This window comes from Hemitrygon akajei, chromosome 8 (assembly GCF_048418815.1).
Source record: "Hemitrygon akajei chromosome 8, sHemAka1.3, whole genome shotgun sequence".
NCBI classification, from domain to species: Eukaryota; Metazoa; Chordata; class Chondrichthyes; order Myliobatiformes; family Dasyatidae; genus Hemitrygon; species Hemitrygon akajei.
The window spans coordinates 44,080,713-44,102,046 of NC_133131.1; the positions used below are offsets into that span (position 1 = coordinate 44,080,713).

At 40.2% G+C, this 21,334-nt stretch overlaps 1 protein-coding gene across 5 annotated transcripts in view; it reads left to right on the forward strand.

The window, feature by feature from the left end:
- Window positions 1-39: 39 nt before the first annotated feature.
- The window catches only part of lrwd1 (leucine-rich repeats and WD repeat domain containing 1), a 70,404-nt gene continuing 49,109 nt past the window's right edge, over window positions 40-21,334 (forward strand). Inside the window, exons 1-8 of one of the 5 annotated variants that reach the window (XM_073053744.1) lie at window positions 40-92; window positions 2,313-2,415; window positions 3,863-4,097; window positions 9,190-9,309; window positions 10,346-10,498; window positions 11,146-11,253; window positions 11,861-12,187; window positions 18,449-18,575. In XM_073053744.1, the coding sequence (XP_072909845.1) occupies window positions 2,336-2,415; window positions 3,863-4,097; window positions 9,190-9,309; window positions 10,346-10,498; window positions 11,146-11,253; window positions 11,861-12,187; window positions 18,449-18,575 (1,150 nt within the window). In that variant the 5' untranslated portion in view covers window positions 40-92; window positions 2,313-2,335. Of the gene's footprint in view, window positions 340-2,312; window positions 2,416-3,862; window positions 4,098-9,189; window positions 9,310-10,345; window positions 10,499-11,145; window positions 11,254-11,860; window positions 12,188-18,448; window positions 18,576-21,334 lie in introns of all 5 variants that reach the window. The other 4 variants (XM_073053741.1, XM_073053743.1, XM_073053742.1 and 1 more) reach the window with 4 other exon arrangements.

Here is a 21,334-nt window from a genome sequence, read left to right on the forward strand (position 1 = left end):
CGCGTATGAATCGAGTCGCGCCTGCGCACCAAAAGATGCCGGTCGACTGCTCACGTTGTGCGCATGCGTACCTAAAGATGCCGGATGACTAGGTATTGACGCCGCCAGCGCGCGAACCGGGCTTCCGGAAACGACTCGGTGTGAAGTCCCGGCTGGGAACCGGTGCCACGGGGTGCAGAAGGTGACCGGGCTGAGCGGTGTCGGTGCTGGGAAAGTTAATGCAAATGTTTCCTGGTTAATCCGGTGTAATGGCAGCCCCCGCGGCTGTGTCCACGTGTGGCTCCTTGGACCCAGTGCTGAGGGTGACTACGGAGGGACAGTGGCGCCACTTTCAATCAAGTTACTACTGTTTTCAGGCTTTTCCCATTAATAGGCGGTGAAAGCAAACCGTTCACTTTTCATAGACGCTATGGGACCTGCAGAATGTGTGCAACTTTCCTGTTTTTAATTTAGATTTCCGAGCTTTTGCGCATACACTTATCCTATTAAGTTGTTCTGGATAAATAATTTGCTCTTTGAGTTCACAACTGTTTCAAAAAGTAGATATTTGAAAAAACTGCATAAATTGTAAATAAAGCGAGGAAAAAACTGGTTCATTTAGCAGGTCAAGCAGCGTCTGCGGAAAGGGAAACGGTTCAGATAAGACACTTACCAGAAATTGGGTAAGGAGAAAAAGATGGTGTAGCGAGAGTGAGAGAGGGATTAACATACCGGGAATATTGTTGACTAGTTGCCCAGGGTTCATGAGCCGAGAGATAATAGAACCCTGGTCAGACCCCACTTGGAGTACTGTGCTCAGTTCCGGTCACCTCACTACAGGAAGGATGTGGAAACTATAGAAAGGGTGCAGAGGAGATTTACAAAGATGTTGCCTGGATTGGGGTGCTTGCCTTATGAGAGTAGGTTGAGTGAACTTGGCCTTTTCTCCTTGGAGCAATGGAGGAGGAAAGGTGACCTGATAGAGGTGTATAAGATAATGAGAGGCATTGATCGTGTGGATAGTCAGAGGCTTTTTCCCAGGGCTGAAATGGCTAACATGAGAAGGCCGAGTTTTAAGGTGCTTGGAAGTAGGTACAGAGGGGATGTCAGGGGTAAGTTTTTTATGCAGATGGTGGTGAGTACGTGGAATGGGCTGCCAGCGACTGGTGGAGATGGATACAATAGGGTCTTTTTCAAGGCTCCATGATAGGTACATGGAGCTTACAAAATTGGAGGGCAATGGGTAACCCCAGGTAATTTCTAAAGTAAGTACATATTTAGCACACCATTGTGGGCCGAAGGGCCTGTAATGTGCTGTAGGTTTTCCATGTTTCTTTGTTTCTAAGTCTTACTGGAGTTACTAAGCCTTAAATGGAGTTACAACCAGTCCCCTCACTCACAGCACTACACTCCTTCAGTGGCTGAACTTGATCTTGCATTGAACAACTTTTCAGTCAACTCCAGACTCTTTCTCCTTTCTAGACTTGTATACCAGAAGGGAATAGACTTGTGAACAATATCCATTATAAACCACAGACCCCTTTTGGTGGCTTTGAGGATTACTTAATTTCTCTCTAATTTCATTGATTCTGAGGGGATTGATGAGACTACAAAGTGTTTCCAACGGCCTCTTTTACCTGATATGTGTCTGTGTGAGGGTGATGGCTAGAGAAGGTAGACTTGATTATAAACCATGAGATATTGTAATCAGTCATACAGCTAGAAACCGGCCTTTCAGCCCAGTATGTCCAGGCTGATCCTCAAGTACCAATCTATACTATTACCTGCAGTCTATGAACCTTGGTAATTGGGGTTCTTCTCTAAACATTTCTTAAATGCTACGAGAAATATTACCATCGGCTCTCATTCTGGTGATGCATTACAAATTTGAGAGTCGGAAGCTATTTACATGATAAAGACCCGAACTTTACATGGCCCACTGTTGGAGATGGTATCTTTTCTCACTTTGAAATTGCTTTAAGCCACCAACCCTGCCCTTTCTGCTGCCACTTCTCAAGCCTACCTCCATAACTTCCTACCTTGCATTCTTTATTTTAAATGGTTACACACTACCCATCTGCAAACTTCTCTTTGTCTTCATGATCGCCTCCCCAGCACTTCATTTGAAATTCTTCCTCTTTTTCAGTTTGAAGGAGTTTGGGGAGGAAATTCTACCATGCACGAGACCTGGGGTAAAGTAACTGAGACGAGCCTCAGGTTATCAAAGGTCAACTGTCCATAGTTTGGGCCTTTTGATTATTGGATTTTGTTACATAGGACTCAATGAATGAAGGAACAGAACATGAATTGTGCTTTTGTTGATTTTCACACAGAGTAAGGAACAGCAACTCCAAATATGACAAAGATCACAAAAGAACTATTACTTGAAAAAGGAACCCCAAAGGAGTCGAAATTGGAAAATGTCAAGAAAATCGAGTAAGAAGAATTAATCTCTTATTACTGTTTCACATTAAACCCCTAGATTGTGGGCTGTACACGAGTTTGGAAGTAAACTTTAATTGCGCTATAGTTAAAAATCATTTGAACATAACCTCAGAGATACTTCTGGATGTACGTTTTATTAATTCAGAATTGCAGATGTTGAGAAAATTGAAAGGCCTAGGTAGAATGGACGTGGGAGGATGTTTTTAATAGTGGGAAAGTCTAGGAACAAAAGACACAGCCGCAGGAAAGATGGACGTCCCTTTTGAACAGGGATAAGGAGGAATTTCTTTATCCAGAGGCTGGTGAATCTGAAATTCATTGCCACAGACCACTGTGGAGGCCAAGTCATTCAGTATGTTTAAGTGGGGGTTGATAGATTTTTGATTAGTAAGGGTGACAAAGGTTACAGAGAGAAGGCAGGAAAATGGTGTTGAATGAGGGAAAATAAATCAGCCCTATACATTACTGTACAAAACATCTTCAGCTATTTGTCTGGTCATTCTAAGGAGTATGGTATTTGGCTCATTTGGATTTGCCTGCTTTGTATAAAGAATATCCTCAGAAAATTTTGGCGCTGGTAGCTTAGGATGAGTTCCCAGGAAATGCAAATAGAATCAAGGAAAGATTAGCTTTATTTGTCACATGTACATCAAAGTACAGAGTGAAATGCGTCATTTGTGTTAACGACCAGCACAGTCCGAATATGTCTCCATGCTTCTGGCACCAACATAGCATGTCAACAACTTACTACCCTTAACCTGTATGTTTTTGGAAATGGGAGGAAATTAGATCACCTGGGTGAAACCCTGGTCCTCGTCACGGGGAGAACATACAACCTCCTTACACACAGGTGGAAATTGAGCCCTGATCACTGGTCCCTGGCACTGTAATAGTGTTACGCTACAGTGCTGCCCTTAACTGCTAAACTAACGGTGATCATTATAACCTCTTAAGTGTAGAGAAACATGAAAGATAACACTGCTCTGCAGGAGCTTGGACCAAAGGCCTATACTCCCTGAAGTTGTTGGGTGCTCTGCCAGGAATTTCATCACTTGCAGCTTGGCATGATGAGCCTGTTGGATGTGTTCTATCATTCAGCACTTGCTTAGTGTGTGGATAGAACACCAGTTCTATGGGGGGGGGGGGTCTTTGTCACCCCCCTCTCTCCACCCCCCCCCCCCGCACTGACCCCCTCTCCAGCCCCCCCCCCCCTTTTTTTTGCTGGATCTGTAATGAATTATTTTGAAAAGAAAAGATTACTATTTGATTCTTGGTGAATGGTAAAATTACAAAAGTGGTGTACTGGACTAATGCAAAGCAATATTCAAATTAGGAACTGCTTGTCCATCACTTGGGAGAATTGTAATATTGATACTGCAATTTGTACAATTCCTTTGAAATTTAATCTTATTTAGTTTTCCCTTTTTTTAAAATTTAGTCTTTCTAACTTAAATTTGAAAACAAGCGATTTGGATCCAGTATTATTTTCCCAGTTACTGGAGTTGGAAGAACTGGATGTGTCTGGAAATAGGCTAACAGAGATTCCAAACGACTTGGGGCTTGCCAACCTGAAATGTCTAAACTGTGCCAATAATGATTTGGAGCAGATTACGTCACTTGGACAGTTTGTGAATCTTGAAGATCTCAATTGTGACGATAACTTGCATTTGACGGTGAGTGATTGAGTAGGAATAAAACTGATGTCATCAAAGCAGGCCTGATTAAACTTGTTTAGATTTATTTAATGAATCATTTTCTTTTTGATCCTATGGAAACAGTGTACAATTTTGTTTATTACCAATTCACCAGCCATTCTAGCCCACTTCCATTCTGTGATCACTTACATTATTTATTTATTTGGTGATACAGTGTGGAGTAGATCCTCCTGCCCTTCTAGCAACACTGCCCCAACAAACTTGATTAACCCTATCCTAATTATGGAACAATTTCCAATGACCAGTTAAGTTATTTGTACGTCTTTGACCTGTGGGAGGAAACCGGAAGACCTGGACAAAACCCACGCACTCCAGGGGGAGGACGTACGAAGACTGCTTACGGAATGGCATTGGAATTGAACCCTGAATTCCAGAACGCTCCGAGCTGTAATAGCATCATGCGAACCACTGTGCAAATGTGGTATACTCTGCAAATAAATCAAGAGTCAGCAAATAGTAGGATGTAGTTGTCACTTGAGCCTGACTTTGTTTGTCAATGGAAGAAAATACTTTAGTTTAATTGACTAGAGTTAATGCCTGAAGGCATGGCCTGGATTAGACTGAATATTTTTTCTGAGCTGTACCTTGACTGCATTGGTAATGCTTTTGCACTTGAAGCTTGGATATTACGTGACTTTTGCTGCCTGTTAGCCCCTTGATATACTTTTACATGGTTTGGGTCTGACTCTGCCCTTCCTTTCTTGGATCTCTCCATCTTGAGTGATAGGTTAGCAATAAACCTTTCGAAAAGACTAGAATATAAAAGGAAGTAAGTAATGCTGAGGGTTTATAAGGCATTGGTCAGGCGATATTTGTGATAACTTTTGTGCCCCTTATCTAAGGAAGGATATGTTGGTGTTGGAAGGGTCTAGAGGAGGTTGAGAGAAATGATTCCAAAGATGAAACAACTCCCAACTTATACTCACTGGCATTGGGAAGGATGAGGACGGGGGAATCACATTGAAATGTACGGAATATTGAAAGGCCTGCGTACAACTGTAGCTTGCTCTGCAGAGCTCTTCACTGCATTTAATATATTTTCTATATCTCTGTTCTTGTTCTCTTTCCTCCAGAACAAAGCTAGGATAAAACTCCTCTGGTCCTTGACCCCCACACCATCAACTTTAGTGTTCAGTGGGCCACCCTTTGCAATCACTGCCAACTTGAACAAGGTTGTAAGCCAAACACACCCAACTCCTCTCAGCAATTCAAAGGGATCATTCCCTTCGTCATTCCCTGGCCTGTGCTGTTCTAAACCCATGAGCCACTGTTTCTTTTGGCACTTTAACATGCAGTGTGCAGAGGTGGCTCAGAACCTCTTGCTGCTTGCCACTTTAATTCTCCATCCCACTTCCACTGTTACTGTTATAACAATGCCCAATGTCAGGTTGAAGAATAGCACTTCAGGGTATGTTACAACTTCTGGACTCAATATTGAATTCTATATCTTCAGGTAACTTGCTTTTTCTAGTGTAAGTGTAAGGTTCTCCATCGGTGAGAGTGCAACAGTGTTTCCCTCTCCATTAACACAAACTGACCTGCTGGGCATATGTTACTGTGCTTTCCTTATCAAATTTCTCGCTCTCTAATTGCCATTATCTCTTGGCCTCGTTCTATTTCCTTCTTTCTAATTACTGCCATTAATCCTTCGACTGTATGACCTCTGTAAGGTATCCCCTCACCAATCCCAGCCGTGCCTTTTTAGGAACGTACATTGATAATGGTTACAGCGAGACTTTCTTATTTTGTGGTGGGTCGTGGAAAATTAGATGTTTCCCAATTTGGATTTTGTAAAGAGGGAATGACCAGGTACCCACTGTTAAGTTTGGAATCTGAAATTTGTAAAGCCCAAGTTAATAAAGAATCAGTGGTATAATTTTTTTTATGTAGAAAAAGCTTATGGTATGTTAAGGACACAAGGCTTATTGCTTAAACTTGAAGGGATGGGACCAGGTGGTTGATAGAATGTTCAATTGGATTCAAGATTTTTTTTATGCAACAGGAAGTTACAAGTTAGGGTGGGAGCATTTTAAGGAATGATACTTCACAGGACTGCATGTAGCCGACTCCTTTTTAATACTATGACTAATGTTATTTTCTTAAATTCGGCTCAGACATTTCCAAATTGTTTTATCTTAATGACAATTTAGTGTGGAAGAGAGGCAAGAGTACAGGTTTATAGTTGGGAAGTTGCAGACAGTTATTAATGAAATAGAGGAATGGGGATGTTGATGGAGGCTCAAACTATTTGTTTTTCTAAAAGGAGCATTCACCCACAATTGACCTCAGTAAATCACTTGAGATTCAGTGGTAAAGTTTCTTGGTGTGTGGATGGATACGTGGAAAGTGCGTGTGAATGAAATTCCAGAGAAGTGCAAAAATGTCCTCGATGTGCTCAGTTGGCTGTGATTGGGATGAAAGTAGGAAGTCATTAAAGCCATATACATTTGTTTAGCTCAGATCTGTCTTTGATTATGAATGTGTTTCTTATGGGTCAGCCTCAGCAGCAGTCTTAGATAAAGTTCAAGCTCGAGCATTAAGATTATTTTGTGGTTCTGTTAAATAATTCCCAAATTCACCATTAATGGTAGAAATGGGTAAAGTACTTCTAACATCTATGTAGGTTACAGTTAGCTTATGTAGGTTAATGTTTATTGGGTTAACATAAGAGGACTGTAAAGTTGGTCATCCAATGTTGATAACAGTAGTGTTGGGAGCACTTCGTTCATAAGATCTTCAGTTTTACATGGATGGGAAATGAATGGGCACAAAAATCTTGGGTTGTTCAATGTGGATTATAGTCCCATTGTACCCCTTTCTGCCAATCCTCCACTGGTTTTCCCTTGACCGATGGATGATTTAAGCCTTCAAAAAAATGATCAAGATGAAGAATGATTACATATCAGTGGTACAGGTAGTTCAGCAATATATGTAAGGCAGATATTATGGTTACTTATCTATACAGTTGGTTCAAAAAAAAATCCAGTGACAGGTCATTCAGGTGTTTCTGTCTGTGTTCCAAGTTTCAGGTGACTATTGCAAAAGCAATGTCAGACAAGGTATCACTATTCATGTCTGAGGTGGTGCAGTCATTTTAGCCTAGGAATGGATTGAAGAAGTATGCTCGGGTTATGTACTTCTGTGCTCCGACTTGTTCTTGGTTTTGACATCTCTTAAAACAGGTACTTCAGGTTGTAGGCCAAACATTGTTCTATATTGAACAACATCTGTTGAGGCTGCAAAGTGTAGGCTTATGTACCCATTTCTTCTGGGTCTCTGCCCACGTTGAAAGAAACGAGGTAGCAGATCTTCTAGTAAAGCAATCGCTAAAAATTAATGATGTATATATAGTGATCCCTTTGCATAAGGGGGGGTGAAAGCCATAATTAAAAGCTCTATTTTATTATTGTCACAACAAAGTTGGGATAAGAAAAAGAAAGAGACAACATTTTTATAAAAGTCAGAGGCTGGTGAGAGCTCAATTGGGACATGGGTATAACAGGAGGGAAGAAGTTATACGTACACTTTTATATATTGGACATACTTGTTGAATAATTCTTTGTTCAGAACTAATATACGTATTATGGAAATTTGTAAGGAGTACACTTGTTAAGAAATGGTGCAATATATATTGTTTGAATACAGTTCCTATGAAGTGCAAATGAAACGTCTAATTGCTAAATTGACATCTTTAGGACACAATTCAACATGGAAAGTTTGTTAGAATATCACTGTCATTGTAATGTATGTAAGTGCATATTTGACTTTCTAAAAAGCATTAGACGTTTTGTTGGGGGGGTGGGTGGAGGCCAATTAAAGAGGATGTACTTCCAGACTGTTGCACACTCCAGCTCAGTAGGTGGCAGTAATGTACCTTGCGTTCCTCTGCCAACCGCCATTAATAATGCCAGAAGGTGGAGAATTCATTTTGTCTTATCTAACCCATTCCCACCTTCACTGAAACTGAAACATCCCTGCAATGTAGAACTGCCTTGCTTTCTCCTTTCTCCTCTCAGTTGTGAGAAAGGATCTTTTACACTAAATTATTAATTCTGTTTCTCTTTCTACAGATGATTTGTAATCTAATGAATGTTTCTGTTATTTTCTGTTTTTATTTCACATTTTCAGCATCTGCTTATTTAAAAAAAATCATGTACACACATAGTCCTACTGGCCTACCTCTTAGCTACCAAGAGCCCCATGTCCAGTAGCATTGGCAAGATTGCTGATAAAATTGACTTTTAGATTTCAAAAGTTGCTGCTGAATGGGAAAAGTCATCTCATGTTCTTGATTTTTATTGCTTATTTATTTATTATTATTTCTTTCTTCATATTTGAACAGTTTGTTGACCTTTGCACACTGGTTGAACAACCAGGTTGGTGCAGTATTTCATTGATTCTATTATGGTTATTATTATATTATGGATTTATTGAGTATGCCCACAAGAAAATGAATCTCAGCATTGTATATGGTGACATTATGTTCTTTGATAATTTACTTGGAACTTCGGACTTGAGTGGAGTTTAGAAGTGTTGGGATGCATCTTTATACTTGTATTTCCGTTTAGAAACTAATAGATTTTATTCAGAGTATTTTTTGTTAAAATGTAGGATTAGGGTGAAGGGACAGAAAGACCAAGTCTTAAAGTTCTTTTGTTTCAGTTTGGGGGTGTAGGCACTGCATTGAGACTGATGTCACCTGCTGCCTGCCCTGCCTACACGTAGACTACTTGAAGCTGCACGTGAAATTGGTTGATCAAATCTTGTTTGGTGTTGCAAATTCCAGTTTCCTTGGCTAGTAATAAGTAGATTAAATTGCTTTCTATTTTCTATTATATAACATTTGGCAAAACATTTACAAGTGACCTTCTGATCATTGTTTTATGCATTTTTCCATTTTAACACCTGAAAGTATGTAATCTTAGTAAAAGGGAACACCAAAATAGTTCAGCAAAAAAGGAATAACTATAACAGCATTTAATTTCTTTTAACATATTGTGTCAATATTTTTGAGTTTGATCAGGTTCTAATCCTTATTGATCTTTTCCAGATCTGTGATACATACAAGCTGATATATTTATTGCCTAACCTGCGGCAACTCAATGGCAGTAATATAACATCCAATGGATATCAACTGAGGTTTATCAACAGCCGGCAGCTGAAGTGTCAAGTGAGTCCGGAGAAATAGAGTAGAAAAGTATTTGGTTAACACAGTTTGGAATTAATTTAAAGTTTGTTTTAAGAGGTAGAATCCCCTGATTTTGTAAGCTAACTTAAAATAATGGTCCTCAACAAATACGTACAAAGAAGGGACAGAATGGAGCAGATTTTCCACTGCTCTGGGATTGCCAGTGACTTGTACCCTGAACTATGCTTTTTGCTTGTGTCTTTGCACGTGTAGCTGATTCCATCAGCATGGCCAAGGGCAGAGTAAGCCTTCTGCCAGCAAGTGGCTGGACTGACAGAATGGGGCTGATAGTCGTTGAGGAACATCCCCCAGGCTTGCTGTCTGTCAAAACCTTAATTGCTTGAGGGTGTTTTGACGTTTGGAAGTCTCAATCATTTGGCACCTGTAAAACTAAAAATGTTAAGAAAATTAAAATGATTTAAAAATCGAAATAAAACTAAAAATATACTTTGAAGCTGATTAAATTAAATCAAGTTCACAACCTTTCTCCTAACAGCCAGTTTCTACCATTTATTAAATTGAAGCTTTGCACTGTAAACCTGACAAGGATTCGGTGGGCAAGTTTCCAGGCCTAATTTGGGAAAGTTGCAGAAGTTCACGCCATTTCGTTTGGATTCTGTTTTGCATTCACTAGCATGTTACAGCTATCACGTGGTCAACACTTTGTTGAGCAGAAGGCTGTGATACACCCTGTTCTGGGAATAGCTTGTTAAGGTCTCATCTGCAGATAGATATGGGAGCTTAGCAAAAGATCATCCTTCACTGTGCCCTCTCTTCCTACTTCAGTGTAACGCAGTTGTGTATATATATTAGAAGAGTGATTTGATGGATAGTAATTACTTGTCTTGTATACTTGCTTTTAGATCTCATACCCCTGGCTTCCCAAAAACCCATATTTCTCATTTCCTTAAATATCAGTAATGAAGCAGTCACTCCTGATGCCCAATTAAAAAGTAAAAGACTTTGAAGAAAATAATCTGCTTTGGATAGTTTAACATTTTTTTCCAATTTTTTAAAGGTAAATGCTTATTGGGATAGAAAGTACAAATGTCAGCTCTCCGAATCATCAACTGCTGATGAGATAAGGGCGGTTGGAAATAATTTTGTGAAATCTGCAGTTGCTAATGTTAAATATGGACCAAATTCTCTGAGTGAATTTACAAAATGGAGGGTAAGTAGATTTTTTTCAGTACTTCCATGCCTGTTGTTTCTGATTCTGGGCATTCTTTTTATAGTAAGTTGATTAGCAAAATGATTGTCAGAAACGAGCCACGCTCCCGAATAATGGCTTCAAGACAAATTCAAGGAAACAAAGTTTATTAACAGTTCTGCAGAGCTGGGCCCCCTCAGAGAAGGGAACCCTGAACCTTACAGGGCAGCAGGTTTTATCCTTCTTCCTTACCACCCCTCCTCCCTGACTCGGGAGGTACACAGTGTTTTCCCATTCCATATTTGGAGTTGTTTTTTTACACGTTTCTGTAAAACAATAGTCCATATCTCAGGACTTCAATGATTCCACAAACAGTTAATCTTGTCAGGGCTTCTGCATTCATAATTAAATCACATTTGTCCCCGGACATAATTAAATCACCTTTGTCCTCTGACTTTAACCCAGACATAATTTCCTTTGACTTTAACCCAGACCTCTTTCAGAAACGCACATCTTAATTTTGAATCTTACAATGATAAAACCAGAGATCCCCACAGGAGCCATTATTGCGAATATTAAACATCTTTAAAAAAAAACCCCTGCATTTTTAACAGCCCAGGGTGACATTGATCTGTTAACTGGTTATATTTCTGTGATGTGCCCACTAGGTGGAAATGATAGCTTCAGAGCTTTTGGCTTCTCTGCTACTACATAAGGAAGGATCCTCTGACTCAGAAAAAGAAGAAGACAATGAAAATATTGCAAACCATAATGATGTAAGAAGTTAAGGTTGAGAAGTATTCCTCATACTCCAGATATCTCAAGAGAATTCTAAAACAGGAGAGAAGTCATCTAGATAATATGATGTCAAGGGATGTGCTGGTGTATCATGGTGTGGAGATTCCATGGTAGCATAGCAGTTAGCGCAATGGTATTACATGTCAGGGCATTGGAGTTCAGAGTTCATTCCCAGCATCCTCTTGTAAGCAGTCTCTGACTGTCCTCCCCGTGGAATGGATAGGTTTTCCCCAGGTGTTTCAGTTCTTCCCACAATCCAAAGACTTGCCTTGTAGGTTAATTAGTCAGTGTAAATTGTCTTGTGACAAAGCTGAGGCAAAGTTGGGATTGTTGGGCCAGAAGTGCCTATTCCACGAGCATTTCGTTAAATTGTGTTCTTTGTTCCATGCTGCACTGGCTGGCAAAGGTAATACCAAACTTAACTTTATTGTTCATTAATGAGTACAGGCACTTTGCAATTGATAGCAAGTACAATTTTAATGTTATTGAATTGGTCTTGAATATTTGTTGCCAAAGTATTGTATCTTCTTTAAACACCGTAAGACTGCAGAGTTATTTTTCTGATATGCTTCTGTTTTTATGCAGGTCCTTAAGATATCTGGTAGAAGTAATGTGATATCTAGGTCCTCCACTGAATTATTTTCAGATAGAAACACCTGCCTTCGGACTGCAGAGGATAATGCAAGAAGTGCAAAAAATGAAAGATCTAAGGTTCCACAGAATGGCAATGGAAAGATTTCTAAGAATAAATTTCAGTCTGGGAAAGAAAGGCAAGCTAAACTGACAAAATCAACCAAGAAGGACAATAGAAGTACAGGGAACAATAAGGCAAAGCCTTCTAAGAGAGAGCTTTCAGTATCTCCAGTTGCAGCCAGTAAAGCAAGTGTTCCAAAGAAGAAATCGAAGCATGGGGTAAGTGGTTTTGAATAGCCACTGCTTCTAATTCTGCTTATGGTTTGAGTTGATGCATTGCATTGTACATGTAAAATATGTAGTTGCATTTTATAGGACTTTATTTGTCCCTTTCAGAATGTTGCAAAATGCTTTACAGAGTATTTTTGAAAGTACCAATGAAGTACTTTTAGTCAGTTGTAATGTAGGAGATTTGCAGTTATTTGGTTCACAGAAAGCTTCCACAGCAGGAATACAATAATGAATAAATATATTTTGTTCAGTAATGTTGTTGATTGAATAGTCTTGGTGAGGAGAGAAGTTTCAATATTCTTGCTGTTCAAAATGTTATCGCAGGGATCTTTATGTCCACCTAAAAGAGAAAAGGCAATCTTGCTTTTACACCTCACTTATTCCTCTCGACCTCTTGGATTGCCAGTTTTACCGACATTAAAGGAATAAATAGGAAGAAAAGATATTAGATGATTAAACCCAAGTGCTCAAATAGCCTTAGTTTTTCCTCTAGCTGCAAGGCTCAAATCGGGCATCAATGGTATAACCTCCATTTGTCTGTAGGTACAGCTCCAGTAACATTTAAGCTCCTCATCATCCAAGACACAGTAAGATTGGAAACGAAATCCCTGCCCAAAACAGGAAGTCCCTCTGTTTCTATTGCACCATGACTGCAATGCTACCATGCCCCTATTACATTATGCTACCTATAAAATGCACACTTGAAATTAAGCAAAGACCCTCCCAACAAAATCTACCAAGCAATGCCACCTTTCTGAGGAGAATTAAAGACGGGAAATGCTGGCCTTGCCAGTGACACCTTCATCCCATTAAAATAATTGAAGAAGTAATAATTCCTGTAAGTTGTAATCCTCTGTATTAAATGCCTATGAAGTAAAACATTTTTGTACTGAAACGAAGGCTTAAGTAGAGATTGAGTTTTAAAAGAGTTTAAAAGCTGTCATTTGTAGTTTTTACCCCTGTCTGAAATTTCAGTTACTGTGGGTCAGAACTACAGTTCTGGCATGATTGTGAAATGAAATTGGGTTGTTTTTGCATGAAATAATACTAAAACTTTATTTTCAGCCCCTCTATGCTATTTTTAAACCTGTTGATACTTTTATTTATATGTGAAGCTTTCAAATCCCATGACTTTGATAGTTATTTTGAAATGTAGGTGACCTTCTTCCCCCATTCCCACTTTATCTGTGCCTGCTTCAAGAAATGCAAGCTTGAAAATAAAGTTGTGTTAGTTTATTTACCTTAATTCCAAATAAGTTCCGTGGGAAATAATTTCATTATGTATCTCAAACTTTGGAGTAGTGATTCAGTAAATTTTCTAAAGGGGAATTTCCATAAGTTGAACTGTTGACACCAAATGTAGCCATTAAATTAAGCAGCCATCTTCTATTCATGGGTCCAGCGGTAGGGGTCACTGGCAGACATCTCTGTCACCTCCACTGACATTGTCCTTTGGGTTTTTGACACCAGTAACTAAGAGCTCTAGTCTGATGAACCACCATGTGTGAGTTGTCTGTATCGCTTGACCTCTTATTAACCGAATGCTTAAGGGGAATCTTCAAATTAAAAAGTTAAGAAGTAGAAAATAAAAATGAAAATAGTTCTATTCTTGAAATTTGCCTTAAAAGGTGAAAAATGTGGTCATAAAGGCCAATGCCAAAGAAGACAAAAAGGTGCAATATTTCAAAGTTCCAAGTTAATTTATCAAAATACATGTATGTCCCCCATATACAACCCTGAGATTCATTTTCTTGTATGTATACTCAATAAATACAATAACCATAATAGAATCAATGACAAATAGCATCAAGAGGGTGGACAACCAGTGTGCAAAAGACAAGAAACTATGCCAATTTAAAACAAAAGAAGTAATAATAATAAAAAATAAATAAGCAATAAACATGGAGAACATGAGTCATTGAAAGGGAATCTATATGTTGTTTGAACAGTTCACTGAACACTGAAGTTATCCACTCTGGTTCAAGAGCCTGATGCTTGAGGGATAACTGTTCCTGAACCTGGTGGTGAGAGTTCTGAGGCTCTTGTATGTTCTTACTGACAGCAGCAGCAGCAAGAAGAGAGCAAGACCTCGGTAGTGGAGGTCCCTGATGATGGAAGTTGCTTTTCTGCAACAACGCTTTGTAGATGTGCTCAGTGCCAGGGAGAGCCTTACCTGTGATGGACTGAGCTGTAGGAATTTCCATTCAACGGTATTAGTATTTCTATACCAGTCTGTGATGCAGTGAGTCAATGTACTCTCCACCACACGCCTAACAGAAGTTTGTCAGAGTTTTAGATATCATGTCGACTCTTTGCAGATTTCCAAGGAAGTAGAGGCGCTTCCAAGCTTTCATTGTGATTGCACGTGTGCTGGGCCCAGGACAGGTCCGCTGAAATGATAACACTGAGGAATTAAAAATTGCTGACCCTCTCCGCCTTTGATTTCCCCTAAGAGGACTGGCTCATGGACCTCTGTTTCCTCCTCCTGAAGTGTGATCAGCTCCTTGATCTTGCTGACATTGAGTAAGAGGTTGTTGTTGTGACACCTATCAACCAGAGTTTGTGTTCTACCTATATGCTGATTCATTACAATCTTTGATTCAACCTACGACAGTAGTGTCATCAGCAAACTTAAATGTGGCACTGGAGCTATGCTTAGCCACACAGTCATAATGTAATGTGAGTCGTGCAGGGGGGAACGGGGTGCGGTTAAGCACACAGCCTTATGGTGCACGTGTGCTGATGAAGATTGTGGAGGAGATGTTGTTGCCAATCTGAACTAAATGAGGTCTGCAACTGAGGAAATTGAAGATCCAGTTGCACAAGAAGGTATTGAGGCCAAGGTCTTCAAGCTTATTGATAAGTTTTGAGGGGATGATGGTAACGATTGTCGAGCTGTAGTCGATAAAGAGTATCCTGATATTTGCATCTTTGCTGTCCTGATATTCCAGGGTTGAGTGAAGAGCCAATGAAATGGCATCTGATGTAGATCTGTTGTGCAGCAGGCAAATTGGAGTGGATCCAAGTCGCTTCTCAGGCAGGAGTTAATATGTTTCATCACCAACCGTCTCAAACACTTTGTCACTATGGATGTAAGTGCTACTGGGCAATAGTCATTGAGGCAGATTTACACGTTCTCCTTAGGCACCAGTATAATTGAAGCCTGCTTGAAGCAGGTGGGTACCTCAGACTGTGGAAGTGAGAGTTGAAAGATCGCAGTGGATATTCCAGCCAGTTGATCAGCACAGGTCTTTAGTACTCTGCCATATACCCCATCTGGGCTGGATGTTTCCATGGGTCTCCTGAAGGATGCTCTCACGTCAGCCTCAGGGACTGAAATCACAGTGTCATCGGAGGATGTGGGAGGGCATGATGGTTCCTCCATATTTTGATGGTCAAAGTGAGTGTAGAAGAGATTGAGCCCATCTGGAAGTGAAACCCCGTCACAGCTGTCGCACATCCTTCATTGATTCAAGTTTAGTCCAGAAATGCTACTTCACTCATGGGTTGGCTTTCCAAAGATCATATCTGGACCTCTTGTAACCTTCTTGGTCGCCAGACTTGACTGCCTCTGATCTGACTCTTAGCAGATTTCAGATCTCATAGTTCATCCTGGGCTTCTGATTGGAAAAGACTTGTCTATGACAGTTTTTATAAAGTCCATGACAACCATGGTGTATACTTTCAGAACTATAGGTGAGTACTTGAACGTAGCCCAGTTCACTAAGTCGAAGCAATCATTCTGCCTCCCACGCCCATCTCTTTGTTGTCTTAATCTCTGGAGCTTTGCTCTTTAGCCACTGCCTGTATGCAAGAAGTAGTACAGATTTCCCAAAATGTGGTCTGGGAATGGAATGGTAGGCATTCTTTATCCTAGTATAGCAGTGGTCAAGTGTTTTGGGACCTCTAATTCTACAGGTTATTTGCTGATGGTAATTAGACAGGGATTTCTTCAAACAAGCCTGATTGAAATCCCCAACTATGGTTTAAAATTTGTTGGGGTGGACACTTTCTTGTTTGGTGACAAGATGTTATATGTTGAGCTTTTTTAGAAAGTTAGGATTATCAATTTAACAAATTGTGCTCAGGGAGAATAGGAAGAATTGTAGAAGGAGGAGGAAATATAACTGATGATGATTAAGTTTATAGTGGATCTAATAACAATTTTGTATCAACTTTTGCAAATGATGGTGGACTTGTGAGTGTTTAAATACTAGAATTGTGAAACGGCTTTTGAATTAATAGTACAGAAGTCCTGGGCCTGTCTGGAAGGACTTAAGCTGATTGAAGAACTCTTGGAGAAGAACACGTCATTAACTACATTATTTTTCCCTGGCTCAAGAAATTAGTGGCTGTAACTCACGGCATAGTGGCATCAAGCCTGGGCTTCGAGGCAAGAGGTCCTGAGTTTGAATTCGGCTGGCTCTCTTGCACGCTCTCCATCTGTGCCTGGGTTGAGTTCGAGCTTGCAACTCGACCTCGTAAAAAAAAAAAAAACTGGAGAGGGATGGGTTTCAGATGGTCTCTGCCAGGTTTCAGATGTCCAAGACATGCCGTATGATGAGCAATCACCAAAAAGATCGGTGCAAAAAGCTTGTCATGATGGCGCCCCGACGACTCCACCAGGAGTTAAGGGTGGGCATGTCTGTATGCGTGTGCACGCACACACACACACACACACACATACACACACACATACATACACACACACGCACGCGCGCACGCACACACATGCACGCGCACGCGCGCACACACACACACACAGAGTTAGGCAGCTAAAGGTCAGTAGTTATAGGAAACTTAGAATATGTAATTCAACATTAAAATGACCATTTGAATTTATGTATGGATTACACAATGATAACCATCATATATTTGTTAAAGATGAGCAAACACTGCTGGGGAAACTCAGCAGCATTGCCCAGCTCTCTGTTACGGACAAGGCTGGTTAGAAGTTGTAATGCTACATATGTTGCATTGCTACCTTATGAAGTGTCACAGTGACACAGTCATTGCTGAGAACCTGACTGAGGTTTCTATTTGTGTGGCATTTGTACATTCTGCTTGTGACAGTATGGATTGCACTGGGTGCTCTGATTTTCTGCCCACATCTCAAAAGATTTGGTTACTATAAATTACTCCAAGTGTAGGAGGGGGTGGAGAGTGGTGTTGATGAGTTTTGAAGACACCATAGATTACGTTGGAAGAATGGAACTGATGTGAATGCTCTGAGAGCACCATGGCCTTGATTGGCTGAGTGGCTTCCTTTGCCATGCTGAGATAATGGACACTTAGGTCATCTAATGCTGTTTGTGAAAGTTGCATGAGAGTGAGAACTTCAGTTTTTTTCCGTAGAAGACTATAGCTAGGCTTCCCTGCGTGATCTCATGCTAAAAATGGCTTTCTATTGATGTAGTTCAAGTTCTCAGCTGTCAGCATTTATCATACCAGAGATGATATTTGCTGGCAGCTTTCACCAGGATTAATACAATACAATTATCATTGTCCCAGCTTCAGAGGAATGCTATTTCTCTTTGAATAGATGGTAGAGTAAAGGGTGGAGGGCTGAAAGAATACTCACGTGAGGTCAGAGAATGGTAGAGAGGTTAATGAAGAATATTATCTGCAGGGGACATTTTCGTGTGCAAGGGAATCAAGCAGTTCATTCCTGCTACAGCCAGATGCCCTTGACAGAAGATTGTCTGAGAGAATGTGAGTACAGTCCCGTGTTTCTCTGCAGGTGGAATGGCATGCTAATATGCTGCTCCTGTGAGAAGAAAAAGACCAGTAGATTTATGTTTAAAATGGCCCTTTGAATAAAAGGGTTAATCATGGACCTGAAACACAAGTTAAGTCACAATTTAGAATTACTGCCAAATTTGATGTCCATGGTAGAATTGGAATATCATGAGGATATGGTCATGCAACTATAATTGTGTGGAGAAATTTGAGGTACAATTTTTAATAAAGAAGTCCAAGATTTTAGGTTTAAAAATTAAGTTTGAGTGAGTAATGATTATTTCTGCTGACTAAGTTACTGTGCAGTTATGCCTCAGGTGTGTGGAAAGTGATTTGGAGAAACGGTTTTGCAAATGGTGTGTTGTAATGCCACAAGGTATAGTTGTGGCATTGATCACTCGTATAGCAAACAACTAGGGCAAATACAATGACATAAATTTTGTGTTGCAAAATATCCATGATTCTATGTCCCATCAACTCTTAGTATAAAATGTGTTTTTTTTTTACCAGAATTCTGTTGTCCTTGAGCCTCTGCATTATCTTCAGTGCCACAGCAAGAATAACAACCCTGACGATTTCAGCACTCAGCTCTGGAGCTGTGCTTTCGAACCAGACATTGAAAGCTCCCAGATTCCAGGTGAAATAATATCATTGAAAAATTGCTCAAGAGTTGATCAGACAGATGCAACCTGTAGTGGAGAGGCAGCTGGTTTGCTCGTGGCAAGTGTGTGCTATGCCATGATGGAGGTCATCTGAATGTGTTCTGTCAACTAAAAAGATAAACTAAAGTTTTGACATTTACCAAAGCTCTCTTGACAAAATCATGAAAATTTCAGAAACTCAAATGTGCAAAGATTATTAAAACAACTAAAGGCAAAAGAAATTCAGAAACCTGAAACAGATCAAAAACACTTAAATAATTAATCTAAATCAGTTAATACTAAAATCCTCTTAGCCATTTCCTACATTGACGTGCATTTAGAAGACAAATTTGGGATTTCTGTTTCCATATTTGCATGTTTGAATCTCAAACTCAATAACAAATGTTCGTGATTACATTGAGGTTTCCCCACAATCTGTACTGTGGAATCTCTGTTGTTAACCTTCTCTGTAATTGTTACCTTATTATGCACTTTTACTGTTTTTCTCTTTTCTACCTCAATGCATTATGTAATGAATTGCTCTGTATGAACTGAATACAAGACAAACTTCTCACTATCTTGGTACTTGTGACAAAAATGTAATAGACAGTCAGTGTTCTCACTTTCTCAGAAAAATTAAGACATAATGATGGCAGAGGTTTAATTATGTTCCATGTAGTATTCTGAATCTTTTGAATGAGAAGATGGCGTTTGTGTGAGTGATGGGTCAGGGGTTGGTGAGAACTGATAGGGAGATATGGACAATTGAGAGATGGATTGTACTTTAAATATTCATTCAGCTATATTCAAAGGAATTTCTCCAAAATAATTATAAAGTCATAAAACTGTACAGCATGGAAAAAGGCATTTTGGTCCATAGTTGTCCATCAAACCAAGATGTATATTTAAGTTAATCCTATTCCTGAGCATTTAGCACATATCACTCTAAACCAGGGGTCCATGTACCCCTTGCTTAATGGTATTGGTCGATGACATAGTAAAAGGTTATATGAACCCCTGCTGAAGTTGTCCACATATCAGTACACATACTTAAATGTATATAATGTACCTGCCTCAACTACTTCCTGTGGAAGCTGGTTCCATTGTTCTACTACCACCCTTTGTGTCCTAAAAAAAATGCCCTTCAGGTTCTTATCAAACCTCTAATTCTAATTGTTGATTGCCTTTTTTGTCTTCATGCAACAGCTGTTCAAACAGGAAAAAGGGTAGAGGCCTATTTTATGCTTTCTCTGTAACATACTATTAGTATTCAAATAATCTGAGGCAGAAAGTTGCAGGTGTTGGACATCTGAAATAAAAAAACAAACACAAATGCCAGAAGTACTCAGCATCTGTGGAGAGAGAAACAGAGTTAAAGTTTCATGTTGAAGACCTTTCATCTAAAGGCTATACTGTACTGTGCAAAAGTCTTAGGGACCCTAGATTACTTAAATGAATGTTGTTTTATGTGTTTATTTTTTGTCTTCTGCATTTGTGTGTCAGTAAAAAAAGAGCAAATTTTAGATTTCCAAACATTCATTTTCCATAAAATTAAGTGTAAGAGAGAAATTTCTATATTTTATTAAAGAAAGTAACATGTTCAAGTCAAGTCAAGTCAACTTTTATTGTCATTTCAACCATAACTGCTGGTACAGTGCATAGTAAAAATGAGACAACGTTTTTCAGGACCATGGTGTTACATGACACAATACAAAAACTAGACTGAACTACGTAATAAAAAAACAGAGAAAGCTACTCTAGACTACAGACCTACACTGGTCTGCATAAAGTGCACAAAAACAGTACCGGCATTACAATAAATAATAAACAGGACAGTAGGGCAAGGAGTCAGTCTAGGCTTCGGGTATTGAGGAGTCTGATAGCTTGGGGGAAGAAACTGTTACATAGTCTGGTTGTGAGAGCCCGAATGCTTTGGAGCCTTTTCCCAGACGGCAGGAGGGAGAAGAGATTGTATGAGGGGTGCATGGGGTCCTTCATAATGCTGTTTCCTTTGCGGATGCAGCGTGTAGTGTAAATGTCCGTGATGGCAAGAAGAGAGACCCCGATGATCTTCTCAGCTGACCTCACTATCCGCTGCAGGGTCTTGCGATCCAAGATGGAGCGATTTCCAAACCAGGCAGTGATGCAGCTGCTCAGGACACTCTCAATACAACCCCTGTAGAATGTGATGAGGATGTGGGGTGGGAGATGGACTTTCCTCAGCCTTCGCAAAAAGTAGAGACGCTGCTGGGCTTTCTTTGCTATGGAGCTGGTGTTGAGGGACCAGGTGAGAATCTCCATCAGGTGAACACCAAGAAATTTGGTGCTCTTAACGATCTCTACTGAGGAACCGTCGATGTTCAGCGGGCAGTGGTCGCTCCGTGCCCTCCTGAAGTCAACAACCATCTCTTTTGTTTTGCTCACATTAAGAGACAGGTTGTTGGCTTTGCACCAGTCTGCTATCCGCTGCTCCTCCTCTCTGTAAGCTGACTCGTCGTTCTTGCTGATGAGACCCACCACGGTCGTGTCATCAGCGAACGTGATGATATGGTTCGAGCTGTGTGTTGCAGCACAGTCGTGGGTCAGCAGAGTGAACAGCAGTGGACTGAGCACGCAACCCTGGGGGGGCCCCCGTGCTCAGTGTGATGGTGTTGGAGATGCTGCTCCCAATCCGGACTGACTGAGATCTCCCAGTCAGGAAGTCCAGGATCCAGTTGCAGAGGGAGGTGTTCAGGCCCAGTAGGCCACTTTTCAA